This window comes from Taudactylus pleione, unplaced genomic scaffold (genome assembly GCF_031769625.1).
Source record: "Taudactylus pleione unplaced genomic scaffold, aTauple2 ptg000211l, whole genome shotgun sequence".
In the NCBI taxonomy this organism is placed as follows: domain Eukaryota; kingdom Metazoa; phylum Chordata; class Amphibia; order Anura; family Myobatrachidae; genus Taudactylus; species Taudactylus pleione.
In genome coordinates this window covers 925244-937715 of record NW_028284613.1, presented here as the reverse complement: position 1 = coordinate 937715, position 12472 = coordinate 925244, and the positions used below count along the sequence as shown (strand labels likewise).

General features: G+C 45.7%; 1 protein-coding gene across 1 annotated transcript in view; it reads right to left on the bottom strand.

Moving 5' to 3' along the window:
- Positions 1-11053, bottom strand: part of THOC2 (THO complex subunit 2) — a 178251-nt gene extending 167198 nt beyond the window's left edge. The window contains exons 1-4 of the mRNA XM_088478197.1: positions 10973-11053; positions 10231-10286; positions 6156-6247; positions 5297-5348 (exon numbers count right to left, since the gene is read on the bottom strand). Coding sequence (XP_088334323.1) covers positions 5297-5348; positions 6156-6247; positions 10231-10286; positions 10973-11037 — 265 coding nt within the window. The 5' untranslated portion in view covers positions 11038-11053. The remainder of the gene's footprint in view (positions 1-5296; positions 5349-6155; positions 6248-10230; positions 10287-10972) is intronic.
- Positions 11054-12472: the final 1419 nt, after the last annotated feature.

The window sequence follows — 12472 nt, the reverse complement described above, 5'->3', positions numbered from 1 at the left end:
ACGCTATTTGCGGTCGTTCGTTTAAAAACAAGGGGTGGCTATTCAAATGATCCGTACGCACATTGCAGTCTGTTCACGCCTCTAAGTCTGAACGAGCGAGCAAAACATACGCTCGTTTATTTGTTAAAAACGCCCCCTGGCCGCACGCATCCTACGTCATGTCCGCTATTTATTAGATTAATCGAGTACATCGACCAGCGTATGAACTGCTCGCTATTCTTGTGGTTGGTGTTTGCTACCACAAATTTGCGTGCAGTTCGGGCTATAAAATAACCCAGTGACGTGGTCAATGACGCTGCTGTTTTAAATATACACACCCATAAAACGCCCGTTTTGACCTTTAAGCACGCCTGCGTTCGGATCTCCACTCCCCATTTTCAAGCACCTTCCCCTGTTACCACCCACATACGCCTCATTCTGTCACTCAAAATAGCCGGCACTCGCTATATAGCGTACAAAGGATTTTCGGCCGCACTGACTGGTTCGCGCATGCGTACTAAAAAGCGTACGCATGCGCAGATGTGCAAACATCGCTCGGAACGAGCGTACTGTTGTTAACGTGCGGCTCTGAATGAGGGCCTATGTTCACTCCCTTTGACCGAAGGAGAGCAATCATGACTGATATGATTTGGGTGAAGATGCTGGGAGTCGAGGAAAACCCGAACGGCAATACCCGAAACTGATAATGATCTTTCAATATGGCGAAACGCAGAAAGGCTTGGTGTGGTTCCCAGATGGGAACGTGGAGATAGGCATCCTTAATATCCAGGGATATTAGGAACTGTCCTGTTCCAAGCTCGCAATAACAGACTGCAGAGACTCCATTTTGAACAGATACATCTTCAGATACAGGTTCAATGACTTGAGGTTCAAGATGGACCTGACCGAACCATCCGACTTGGGTACTACAAACAGGTCTGAGTAAAGAACCCCATACCTCGTTCTGTTACCGGAACTCCCACAGATACTACTAGAGACTGGATAGCCTCCTGTAGAATCGTGGCCTTGTCTGCAGGTATTAGCAGACCTGTTGAAAAAAAATAAAAAAAAAAATTTGCAGGCGGGCTCCCACTGTAGGTGGTCCCAGGTGGGAGGTTAGACCGTCATGCCACCTGTTTTTTTTAGCTGGTTTAGGCTCCTGTCTACATGCAACCGTGTGTGGGCGACCTTTACCTCCTCTTGCTTGTAAGGGAGCACCTCTGGCTCTACTACGAAAGGAATGTGGCGTACAAAAGGAATGAAACGAAGGTCCAGTGTAAGGTCTTCTGGGAGCCGGTGCAGTAGACGGGAGGAAGGAAGACTTACCCCCCTGTGGCTTGGGATATCCATTTCTCTAATTCCGGGCCAAACAGCCTGTCGCCATTGAATGGTAAACCCTCTACCGCACGCTTGGATTCTGCGTCCGCTTGCCAGGCGCGCAACCAGAGGGCTCTGCGGCCCGAAACAGCAGAAGCAGATATGCAAGCACTAATCTGACTGATATCTTTTGCCGCTTCTCCCAGGTAAACTGCAGACTCACGGATATGTTCTGCTAGTAGGCGTACCTGTAATCAACTGGTCAGACCAGCAAACCACCGCTTTGTTAACCCAAGTAGTAACAAGGGTGGGCCTAAGTTGAGCACCTGCTGCAGTATAAATAGATCTTAGCGTTGTCTCCAATTTACGATCCAAAAGGATCTTTTAGTACTGTAGCTCCCGGCTACTGGGAGTGCTTCTTAGAGAGACTGGAGACGGACGCATCTACTGGAGGGGGGAGTTTCCCACTTCTCCATCATGGATGATGGAAAAGGGTAGCTAGACGGAAACCGGCGCGGAACTCAGAACCGTTTATCCGGTTGTTTCCAGGCCACTGAGAACTGCTGTTGAAGCTGCAGTGAGAACGGAACAACCGCCGAGCGCTTTCACACTCCTGGGATGCAGGAATTACATCCTCAGGTAAGTTAAGGATTTTTCTGGCCGCCAAAATTAGATATTCCACCCCAGGAGAGGTGGACTCTAACTCTTGAGGGGTATCATTTTGTAATGATTCCTCCAGTTCCCCTTCCTCAGTATCCTCCGTAGCGAGGAATTCTTCGTCAGACTCTTCTAACTGAAGAATAGCCGATAAAGGACGCTTTTGTGTCGGTCCCTGTAAGGAAGTGGAGGGTGCGGACACAGCTGTACCCCTTACCTGTACCAGGGTGTCAATAGACTGTTAGCCCAGCAACCAAGGGAGACTGAGACTTGCGTGTCTCAGCTAACTCAGACGTTAAATCCGTCATTACTCCTACCATGTCAGCAGCCCATGTAGGTGCAAGCGAGGCAGTACTAGCAATAGGTGGATCAATTGCTATACAAGCATCACATAACGTGGACCCAGTGGCATGCGGCTTAGATAGTTTGTTGTTACCCTTAGAACCGACAAACATCCTTTGTGACGCCTTTTCTGTTTGGCATGGATACACAGTCACCACACACAGAGGGACAGAGTACAAACAGAAGTAATGAAAACAGAAGGCTGGCTTGGGACACAGAGGAGGAGATACACCCCACTCCCTTCCCACTGATCAGATTCCCTGCACTTACAACCCCAGTGTATTATGTAGCCAGAAATGGGGAGCAAGAGAATCCAGCCTTCTGAATGCTGCACTCTTCCTGTATAAAGGGAGAGATGCAGGCATTTAACAGTTAAAGATCAGCAGCCACGCTGTTTTCTACAGCCGCTTGCCGCGTATAGAGAGAGCATCTGCAGATTTAGGCTCCGCCCCCTTCTTCATGCCCCAAAGGGCCACCATTATGGCTGTTATGAGCCATTACCTCCCCCTCCGCGCTACACCGCGTGTATCAGCGGGGAGAGGGGAGAAGCAGGGAGCCGCATGTAGCGCTGTTTCAACTGCGCTATTGTAATTAAACACAGCGCCGACCTGTGCCAGTGCTTGACAGCGGGGAGAGGGGAGAAGCAGCAGGGAGCCGCTCGTAGCGCTGATTAACTGCGCTATGTATAAACACGGCGCTGACATGGGCTAGCGCTGGACAGCGGGGAGAGGGGAGAAGCAGGAAGACGCTTGTAGTGCTTTTACCAACGCGCTATGCATAATTAAACACAGCGCTGACATGTGCTAGCGCTGGACAGTGGGAGAGGGGAGAAGCAGGGAGCTGCGTGTAGTGATTACACACAGCCTCCCTAAGACAGCAGGAGCAGGAGCCGGGGGATGTGCAGTTTCTTACTCACTGCGTGTCCCCTGTAGACTCTCTCTGGCAGGTCAGCACAGTCTTTTCTTCTGTGTGAAGACTTGCTGTGGCGGTAAGGAGCTGTCAGGAGCTCTTTGGAAATGAGCCCTGTGCACTCCTTCCTGATGTTTGTTAAAACATCAGGGCGCCAGGTACCTGGACCCCACCTTTTAGATAGGTGGCAAAGGGTACCTATAGGAATGTAAAAGATGCTTTAAAATAAAATAAAATGAAATAAAATAAATGTATTGCTGGAGCACAGCATGATGTGACCAGCTCCTAGAGGCACATTTTCTAAACTGGGGGCTGATGGGGCATAGAGGAGGAAGAGCTTCACACTTCTAAATTATTTAAAGTGCCAGCTCCAGCTATCCACGCCTCTATACCCCAGCGTAAGCACCTCCAGTGTCCCCTAGTGGATGAAAGAGAAACACTAGCGGTTTGGATGGAATCCTTTGGTCAGGAACTGTGCCAGGATACAGAACTAGAATCAGCAAACGTAGAAATTCTGAAGCCGTTAGGGACAAACTCAACCCTGTGACTTGAACCCAGGCACGCTGAGCTGGAATGCACTACTGGGAACTCAGGCAACCTCACCGCGTACACTAAGAACAATATCGAACTGGGCCTGGTATCGGTACTCAATTTAGTGTGGGAACCAGCAATGACAAACTCAGAACTGCCAACTGCCCTCAGCTGCACAGCCCTCGTACCTATTAGACTCGACCAAGCTACAAGACACCCAGTACAGGGATTCTTGTCACTAACCAGCAGAATAGTGTTACCCGATGGCCTCTATGGATAGCAGCTGAAACTGGCAGCATAGGCAGAACACCCAGAGCAGATCGTAAGCTGGCTGGAGCAACTTCGGTGCACCGGAGAAAGGTGGTAAAGACAGGCACACAGGTACTTAGAGACTGGAAACCGCAGAGCACTGGTACTGGATGATGCAGAGTTTATAAGAGTCTAGATTATTAAATGCAAAGGCCAGCGATTCTCAAACTCAATCCTCAAGAGTCCAAACCAGTTCATGTTTCCCAGGTCACCTGTGGATCTTTAAAAAGTGGCATTTGGTGATACACCTGTGCAATTTAGTGGTCTGGAAAATATGCTCTGGTTTGGGGTCCTAAAGTCCAAGTTTGAGAACCACTGCTCTATATTATTAAATATATAGGCTAGGATATAATGATAAAGTCAAACCGGATGAACTGTGTTGTATTATACCTTGATAGCTTTCCAAAATGTGCTTGGCTGCCATAAGGATATGCTGATGGGTAGAACTTCACAGTTATATCAGATAAGCTGATTTTATTGGGTATTTTTGTATACAAGTATTGAATATATTTATTACCAGTTATTTATATAGCATACACATATTCCGCAGCACTTTACAGAGAATATTTGGCAATTCACGTCAGTCCCTGCCCCAGTGGAGCTTACAATCTATATTCCCTACCACATGCACACACACACTAGGGTTAATTTTTGTTGGGAGCCAATTAACCTACCAGTATATTTTTGGAGTGTGGGAGGAAACTGGAGTACCCAGAGGAAACCCACGCAAGCACAGGGAGAATATACAAACTCCGCACAGTTAGGGCCGTAGTGGCTATCGCGTGCTGTGATGTACTTCCCATATTAAAGCCAGATTGATTTTATTTCAATATACTGCACTATGTGGTTGATAACCATGTGCTTTTATAATACATTGGCCACCTACTATTCAATTGGTTATACATAATAAAGCACTATACTACAATTCCTTAGAGAGTACCATCCTCACCCATTATTTTCCAGAATTAATGTACATTTAATTGCCTTATTAAACAAGTTTTTACTGCTGTGATGATATTCTATAAGGAATACTTTTTTTATTCAGTAAAGAAACAGAATTCAATGTGAATGATTTAATTAATGTCAATATAATTGGGTGATGAATAATACAGTACAACTTCCTACACAGAATTAGTCATATGTTCCTTTCCATTTATGCTTCTGTTTAAATTAAAGCCTGGAATCAAATGGTTAGATTTTTTTTTTTTCCAGATATATCTTTCATTAAAAAATATAAAAAAAAATAACTTACCCAAAATACAAAATACATCTGCTAATATTGAAGGCATGTCTTCTCGTAGGTCCTAGTATTTAAAAAAAAAAAAAGTTAAATTATAGTGTAACCATTACAAAATGTGTTATTTTAGAAGTCAATTAGATCAGTATTTCACAGTGATAATGCATTTGTATTATACAGTCTCTCAGTATGTGCTTTGTATTCAGCATGTTATAGCATATATTGCTTACTTAAAACTATTGCTGCACTCGAAATTAAATTATGCAAAGTTATTTCATAAAGAGCACCCAGCACATTTAGAGTAACAGAGATACAAAGTTTCTGCACAGTTCATACAAGTACCAGAAAAAGATTGTAGCATGGAAAAGGTTTTTTTGATCCATCAGGTTGAAGACAAAAGGGACTGATGGAAAAGTTGGTTGCAAATTGTGCGTAATTCATGTTAAAAATAAACTGCACATTTTTAACCATTTGTTCCACTTGCAATATACATATTCACTATTATAGCGTTCCCGCTAGGCTGTTTTAGTGGGGTGGCACGCCCTGCCAGATTTCAAAAGGGCAGCATGTTCTCTGCCCTTTTGGCAGCACCCCACTTAAACAACATGGCGGATGCCATCCCCACCCGCGGGCCACAGTGGGTGGGGACAGCATCTGAAAAAATTGTGGTGCAGCAATCGCTGCAGGTGAATAGATGCCGGACGCATCTATGTCTCAGTAATCAACAGAGGGGAAACTTAAACACAGCCCTACTAAAAAGAGAAAAACTATAAAATGGCTAATCAAAAAGGTTTTTATCTTTTACAAAGCTGTACATTAAAAGCACATGTTAAAATATAAGTTTCAGATAAAAAAAAAAGAAGAGTAAACTTACTATGATATCTGCAAGAACTCCAGCAGCTTGTTCCTGCTTCAAATTTCCTTTAATCACTTGACAAGCAAGCTCATAAAGAACCTGCTCGATTTCTGCGTTAAATAAAAAAAAAAAAAAAGGAGAAATACAAAAATGGTTCACCATCATGAAAATGAAATGGCACAAAAAATACAAATACTATAGATTATAGATACATCCACAAAATATTTTCTGAATCCCATACAGTAGACTCACAGTCTGTAAAAAACCAATAGAAATAGATCGGGTAGGATTTTTCGCTTGCTTTTGGTAATAGAAATTTTAATGGTCTATTATTATGCTGCTACATAAATAGTTTACTTTTGATGGGGTAAACACCCAAGGTAAACAAGCAATAAGGAAGTACATAAATATAACGCAGAAAAATTACTTTATTTTAATTTAGATCAGCCAGTTTTGAGCATTCACCAAATAAGTGCACAAACAATTATACTGGCAAAGAAAAAAGGTCTTTTCTCTAAAAAGATTAAATGTCACCGCAAAGAAATCATGGTATAAAACAATTACCATAATCTTCCAGTTTAAGTACTCATTTGCTGTATTTATTTTAATTGTATTCTTTAAGAAACGTTTAGCAAAAGTGAGTATGCATGTGTTATTCACAAAAACATCACCTTATTTCTCTAAATACTTTTATTTATCATCAGTGACAACAGTCATGCTAGAAGTTTTAATCCTAGCGACCAAAGTTAAGCATTAATCCTTTTCATAGATACTTTGTAGTTTATGGCTGAGAACAAGCAGCATAATAACCAACTTTTACTAAAGTGGAATGCTCGTACCCACATTACACAAATGGATATACTTTAAATATTAACCAAGAAATTTAGTTTAGGTGAATTTAAAGTGGATCTGTCACAGCCAGACAGTTTGGGTAACCATTTTGAGGCAGAGATATAATTGTCATGAGCACATAGCCTACCAATTATCTCGGAATTACTACCTCGTGACTGTCAGTCATGAGAAAAATCTTTCAGGCTGTGCCACAGTGATGTCATTAGTTCTTAAGAAAGCACAACCTCCTTGAAGAAGGTAACTACCTACCGAAACACGCTGGAGACACTCACTCCTGTATTATACACATTCCCTGCCTGAACCTATCGACGCCCGCATTCTGAAACGGGATCGGCGTGCAGTTCACGACACCTTCCCGCACCTGAGCCTGCTGCTACGACCACGTGGGGCACACACTGGCCAGGACTGCTGTAGCACCACCAGCAACCAGCCTCTATCCCAGACCCGGCTCCCACAGGCACACATTGGGGGTATGACTGGTGGTTGCGGCCAAACGACTGGCCCCCTGTCCCGGACCAGCCTCTCCACGAGGGGGCCCACATCAGAGGACACACACCCTGCACCCTCTCCACAAGGGTGCTTCTTTCCACACGTTCAAACACGAGTGTGTCCTCTGAAGAGGAAGCCCATCCCCACCACCGGCCTGCACAGCAGCCTCCAGCAGGCCCAGGGGACAAAGTACCCAGCATATGCCGCGGGCACCACACAGCTGCTGACCATTCCCACGACCAACCGGTCTGGCAACTTCCCGCAGCGTCTGCACTGCCATCCCACGACACCATCCATCCAGCCCCCCCACGAGACCTCAACGGAGTAGCATTGTGACTGCTTCAACAAACGGTTTGGCCTTGATTTTGTCTGGTTTTTCATTTAAGCCAAATTCCCACAGCGCAGATACACCACAACTTCACAATAGAGGAGGAGTGCACCTAATCTCTCCTTTCTATAGTTCTTATGAAAGCTATAGACTGCCAGACACCAAAATGGATACCTTCCAAGTGTAGGTAGCAGGTCCACTTCAAAGACTAACTCCACCACTATGGACCCCGTTACTTAATCACATATGCACGAACCCTGAAATGCTCAAACTTGTGCTTGGGTGACCTACTGGTCGACCATATACATGCTGCAGGGACCCAGCAGTGTGTGACTGCAAATTTAAATGCCCGTCCAGTTTTGACGTCATGCCCAACACATCAGGCGGACCAATATACGCACTTACCAATCATCAGACTTGGCCAATCTGTCGACCTAGTGTGTACCCAGAATAAGAACCAAATTACGCAACCTGTGTACTCAGGCAATTTGTGTTCACAACTGTGAAATTAGGCTGAAGGCTAAAAAGTCACAGAAAACGCAAATAACCAACCACAAGCTTGCAAGTTAAAGGCCCCCATACACGGTGCAATATGCACCTTGCGATGTGATGGCCGATCCGACGGCCAACATATCGGACGGCCCCCACACACGGAGCGATCCACTGCCCGATATGCCAGCACCACTCTCGCCCCCCCTGCCCCCCCCATAACGCTGCGTGGGATCATACATCACCAGATCTCTTGTGCAGCATGTAAGATCTGGAGGAGCGATGTACGATCCCACGGGAGCGCGAACTGACCAATATCATAGCCACACACGGAACGATATAACAGCGATATCGTTCCAATCAGTTGGATCGGCTGCTATATCGCACCATGTATGGGAGCCTTTAGCCGCATACACACGGCACGATGTACTGTTTGAACGATATTGGTGAAAGATTTCCTTTGAACTTTCTGTAGTGCAGAACAAACGATATTGGGTTTACACACTGAAAGACATCTTTGAAAGATATCTTTCAGTGAAGTCATCCTGCCCCATCTCTGAACAGGCAATTCTTGACGATATCGTCCAAATTGGCCTGCATGTACTGTACAGACGATCAAAGATATCGTTATCGTCTCGTGTGTATGCCCTTTACTCAAAGAATTTAATTACCAACATGTTTACCTCAGAAATTCATTGCACAGAAATAAATGATTCTGACAATTTCTGCTAGTTAGATATGTTCTCAAAGTGGGTACACACTTCTGCGACCAGCAATTGTGCAGGGACGGACACCATGGACATCGCATGATTAACTGTACACACTGCAACAATTAAGGAAGGACAGAACAATCACTTGTTCCGTCCTTAATTAACATGCATGGCGTCGTATGTGATATCGTCAGGTTTGATGTGCAGCACATCAAACTTGAAGTCGCATGCGACCGCAGAAACACGCATATAGTGCATACACACTGCATGATTTATTGTTCCAATTTGGCCAATTCGGAACGACATCGCTCCAGTGTGTACCCGGCATTAGTGGTAACATCCATTCTAAATGAAGGGCAGTTGCAATGTTGGGCTGCACCCATCCCCGGGAGTTAAGGCCCCTATACACGGTGCGATTGCACCGTGCGAGGTGATAGGGGATCCGTCATCCGACATATCGGGCGATCCGCACACACGGTGCTATCGGATGGCCGACTGCCCGATATCCCGGCTCACCCACATCGCATCCCCTGATCTCATGGTCCAGCAGACAGATCAGGGGGTGCGCTGTACGACCCTGCGGGAGCACGCTCGGCCCAATATCAGGGCCATACACGGTGCGATATAGCAGGCAAACATAGCAGTCGGATAGCCTGTTTTATTGCCCCGTGTATGGGCACCTTTACAGTACAACAACATTGAACATTTTTCAAGGAGAAAGTGGCGATAATGGCATCTGTGAGTTGTCAGCATTCCGACAGTACAAGCGTGCATCGAATGGTTCATATTTTCTCTGTGAACTATGGTCTTACTTGCAAATGATTTGAATTGCAGAGGAATGCATATTACAGCACCATCAAAAATCTGCACTTAGGTTTGAGTTGGCACTTGACATCCATAAATGAAACAATGCCAGTAATGGGTCACAAACATACGTCTCCCACGTCTCCAAGTTTAAATAAATTCCAAAGCAAATTATTGCAGGAACTGAAGTTTTGGGAGACATTTCTACATTTGGCAATTGATGCAGAGCTTCCTTGCTGCCAGATGTGGCTTCCTAGTGTCAGAACTCTACACTGTTGTTTTGCACTGTTGTTTTGGTCACCTATGAATTTACAACAGAACAAACAGGAAAACGTACCACACAAAGATCATAAATTACACTCTACAGTACATTAACACTCCCGAAAAAATGTATATTAAAAATATAACATTTGACTGTTACCTTTGAATGTCACATTTTCTTGTCCTTTTTCACTTAGGCTGCGACACAATTGTACACTGTGGAAATATGACATTGTAGGCACCAAATGAGTACGCTGCAGTCATGCCGCTATTAAAGGATTCACTAAGGTGGAAATTAAATTGTGTGTGTGAACTTGTAATAAGATAAAGTAACATTACCCGAAATGACGGGAAGTATAAAAGGGATGACCATAATCTACCATAAAGAAAATTAGATATTGCCCTGTGCACTTCAACTGCAATACTCTGTTCAGTGAACAATACTAAATGAAACATAATAAACACAATTTATAAATCTATAGTCATAATGACAGCTAGGGCGATAATGCAGGATAATCTATATAAACTTAAATGCACTCAGGGATGCATTTGGGGCAATTCTATATATTCTGACAACATGAAACACTCCATCGGTGCCGATAGTCGCTGCCCGACCCCCGGAGTGTACTATACCCCGGCACACAGTGACGAGGGCTCCCAGCTGCCTCCCGCTCCCTGTAAGCGGCAGACAAGCACCCAGCCTCGCCCCGTCCCCAGCGCTGCATCTCCCCCGGCGATCGCTGCTTCCCATCGTCTGCAATCCGACCCCCATGCTGAGCGGCCTACAGCCCGGCGGCCCGGGTGTCCCCCCTCCCGCCGATATCACACCGTCACCGAACCCGGGTTCCTCGCCGCCCTTTCCTGTACCAGTCCGAGCCCCCAGCCCCGATCCCACAACTTACAAATCATTTTTTCCGGATTTTTCCCAATTCTTTATCCAATCAGCAGGTATCACTGCCGCCGCCATCTTCCCCGACAGTAAGGATAGCCCGGATGTTTAGCTGCACATCAGCAGAGGTCAGAGGGGAGGGAGGAGGAGCGGGGCATGCTGGGTAATATTGGTGATTACATTGTAGCAGCACACATTTTTTTTCTTGTGTTACATTGTAGCTGTGTAATGTCTGACGGGACACAACCGTATTCAGCTCATCAGGTGTCTTTTCATCTTTACTAAGGAAGATATAAACGAATAGGAATCAATGTAATAATATCATAAGTGGCCAACCAGACAGAGATGCTCATTGGTGCTACAAAGAGGCATGTTTTCCCAAATGTTTTCTGAGAGAAGACTATTTTTTTTACCATAGGAGCCATTTACCAAGGTGCAGGGACAGGGCCGTAACTAGGGGTGCCCAAGCAGTGCAGCCGCACAGAGCGCAGGGTTCTATGGGCAGCACCATAGCTGCCCTACGGCCCTTGCTTCTAGCTAGCAGGATTGCTGCTGCAGTGCCACCTAGAGCGTCCTTTGGACTCCAGACAGGCACCCTGCAGAATGAACAGTCGATAGGAGCATCCTCTGGATGCTTCAATCAGTGCTGCTCTTACCGCAGCTGGTGGCCTCCTCCTCTCTGTGCGACGTAATGATGTAATGCGCAGAACATCATGACATTATGCGCTCAGGGAGCGGGGATGGTCATCGACAATTAAACCATCATTGGTTGACAGTTTCACACCATCAGATGAAAACCATGAATGGTTTTGCCATCGTTGGTCAGGTATGGCACAATGCATAGAGGACAGAAACTTTCACCATCGGGCCCCCACCATTGAGTGTTGAAATGTTCATCATCAGATGCAAACAATCAATCATTTTCAACCATCAATGGTTGACGTCCATCCATACCAAAGAGATACCACATTGATATCTCCAATATCTGCTGCAGTCTCCCTGTTAAAGATCACAAAAGCAGTTCCCATAGATTTCTGTGGTGTTTGAGTTAAAGCCCCATTTATCAATATTCGAAAAGCTAAAGTTGGCTCCACTATCTAAAGGCTCATACACACTAGACTATATGCTCTATGTGCGATATCAACAGTGTTTGCCCTTGAACTGCCGGTTAAATGACATAGGGCCTGATTCAGACCCACTCGCGAGCGGCTGTCCGCTCGCAAGTGGGTCGATGTTCTGGACTGAGCATGCGCACGACAGAGGGAGCTCCGTCGTGTGCATGCACCAGACGCGACGAGCGAAGGAAAGTCCTTCGCTCGTTGTGTCCGATCAAAGGGGACGTGCTGTCAATGTTGATTGACAGCACGCCCCCTTTGGTAGGCGTGCCTCCCTGACGGGGGCGTTCCCACGGGAACGCCTCCCGTCAAAAGCCGGCCCACTGACATCACTAGTGATGTCAGTGGGAGTGATTTTGGCTCTGATAGAGCCAAAATCACTCCGGAGCTTGCGGTTG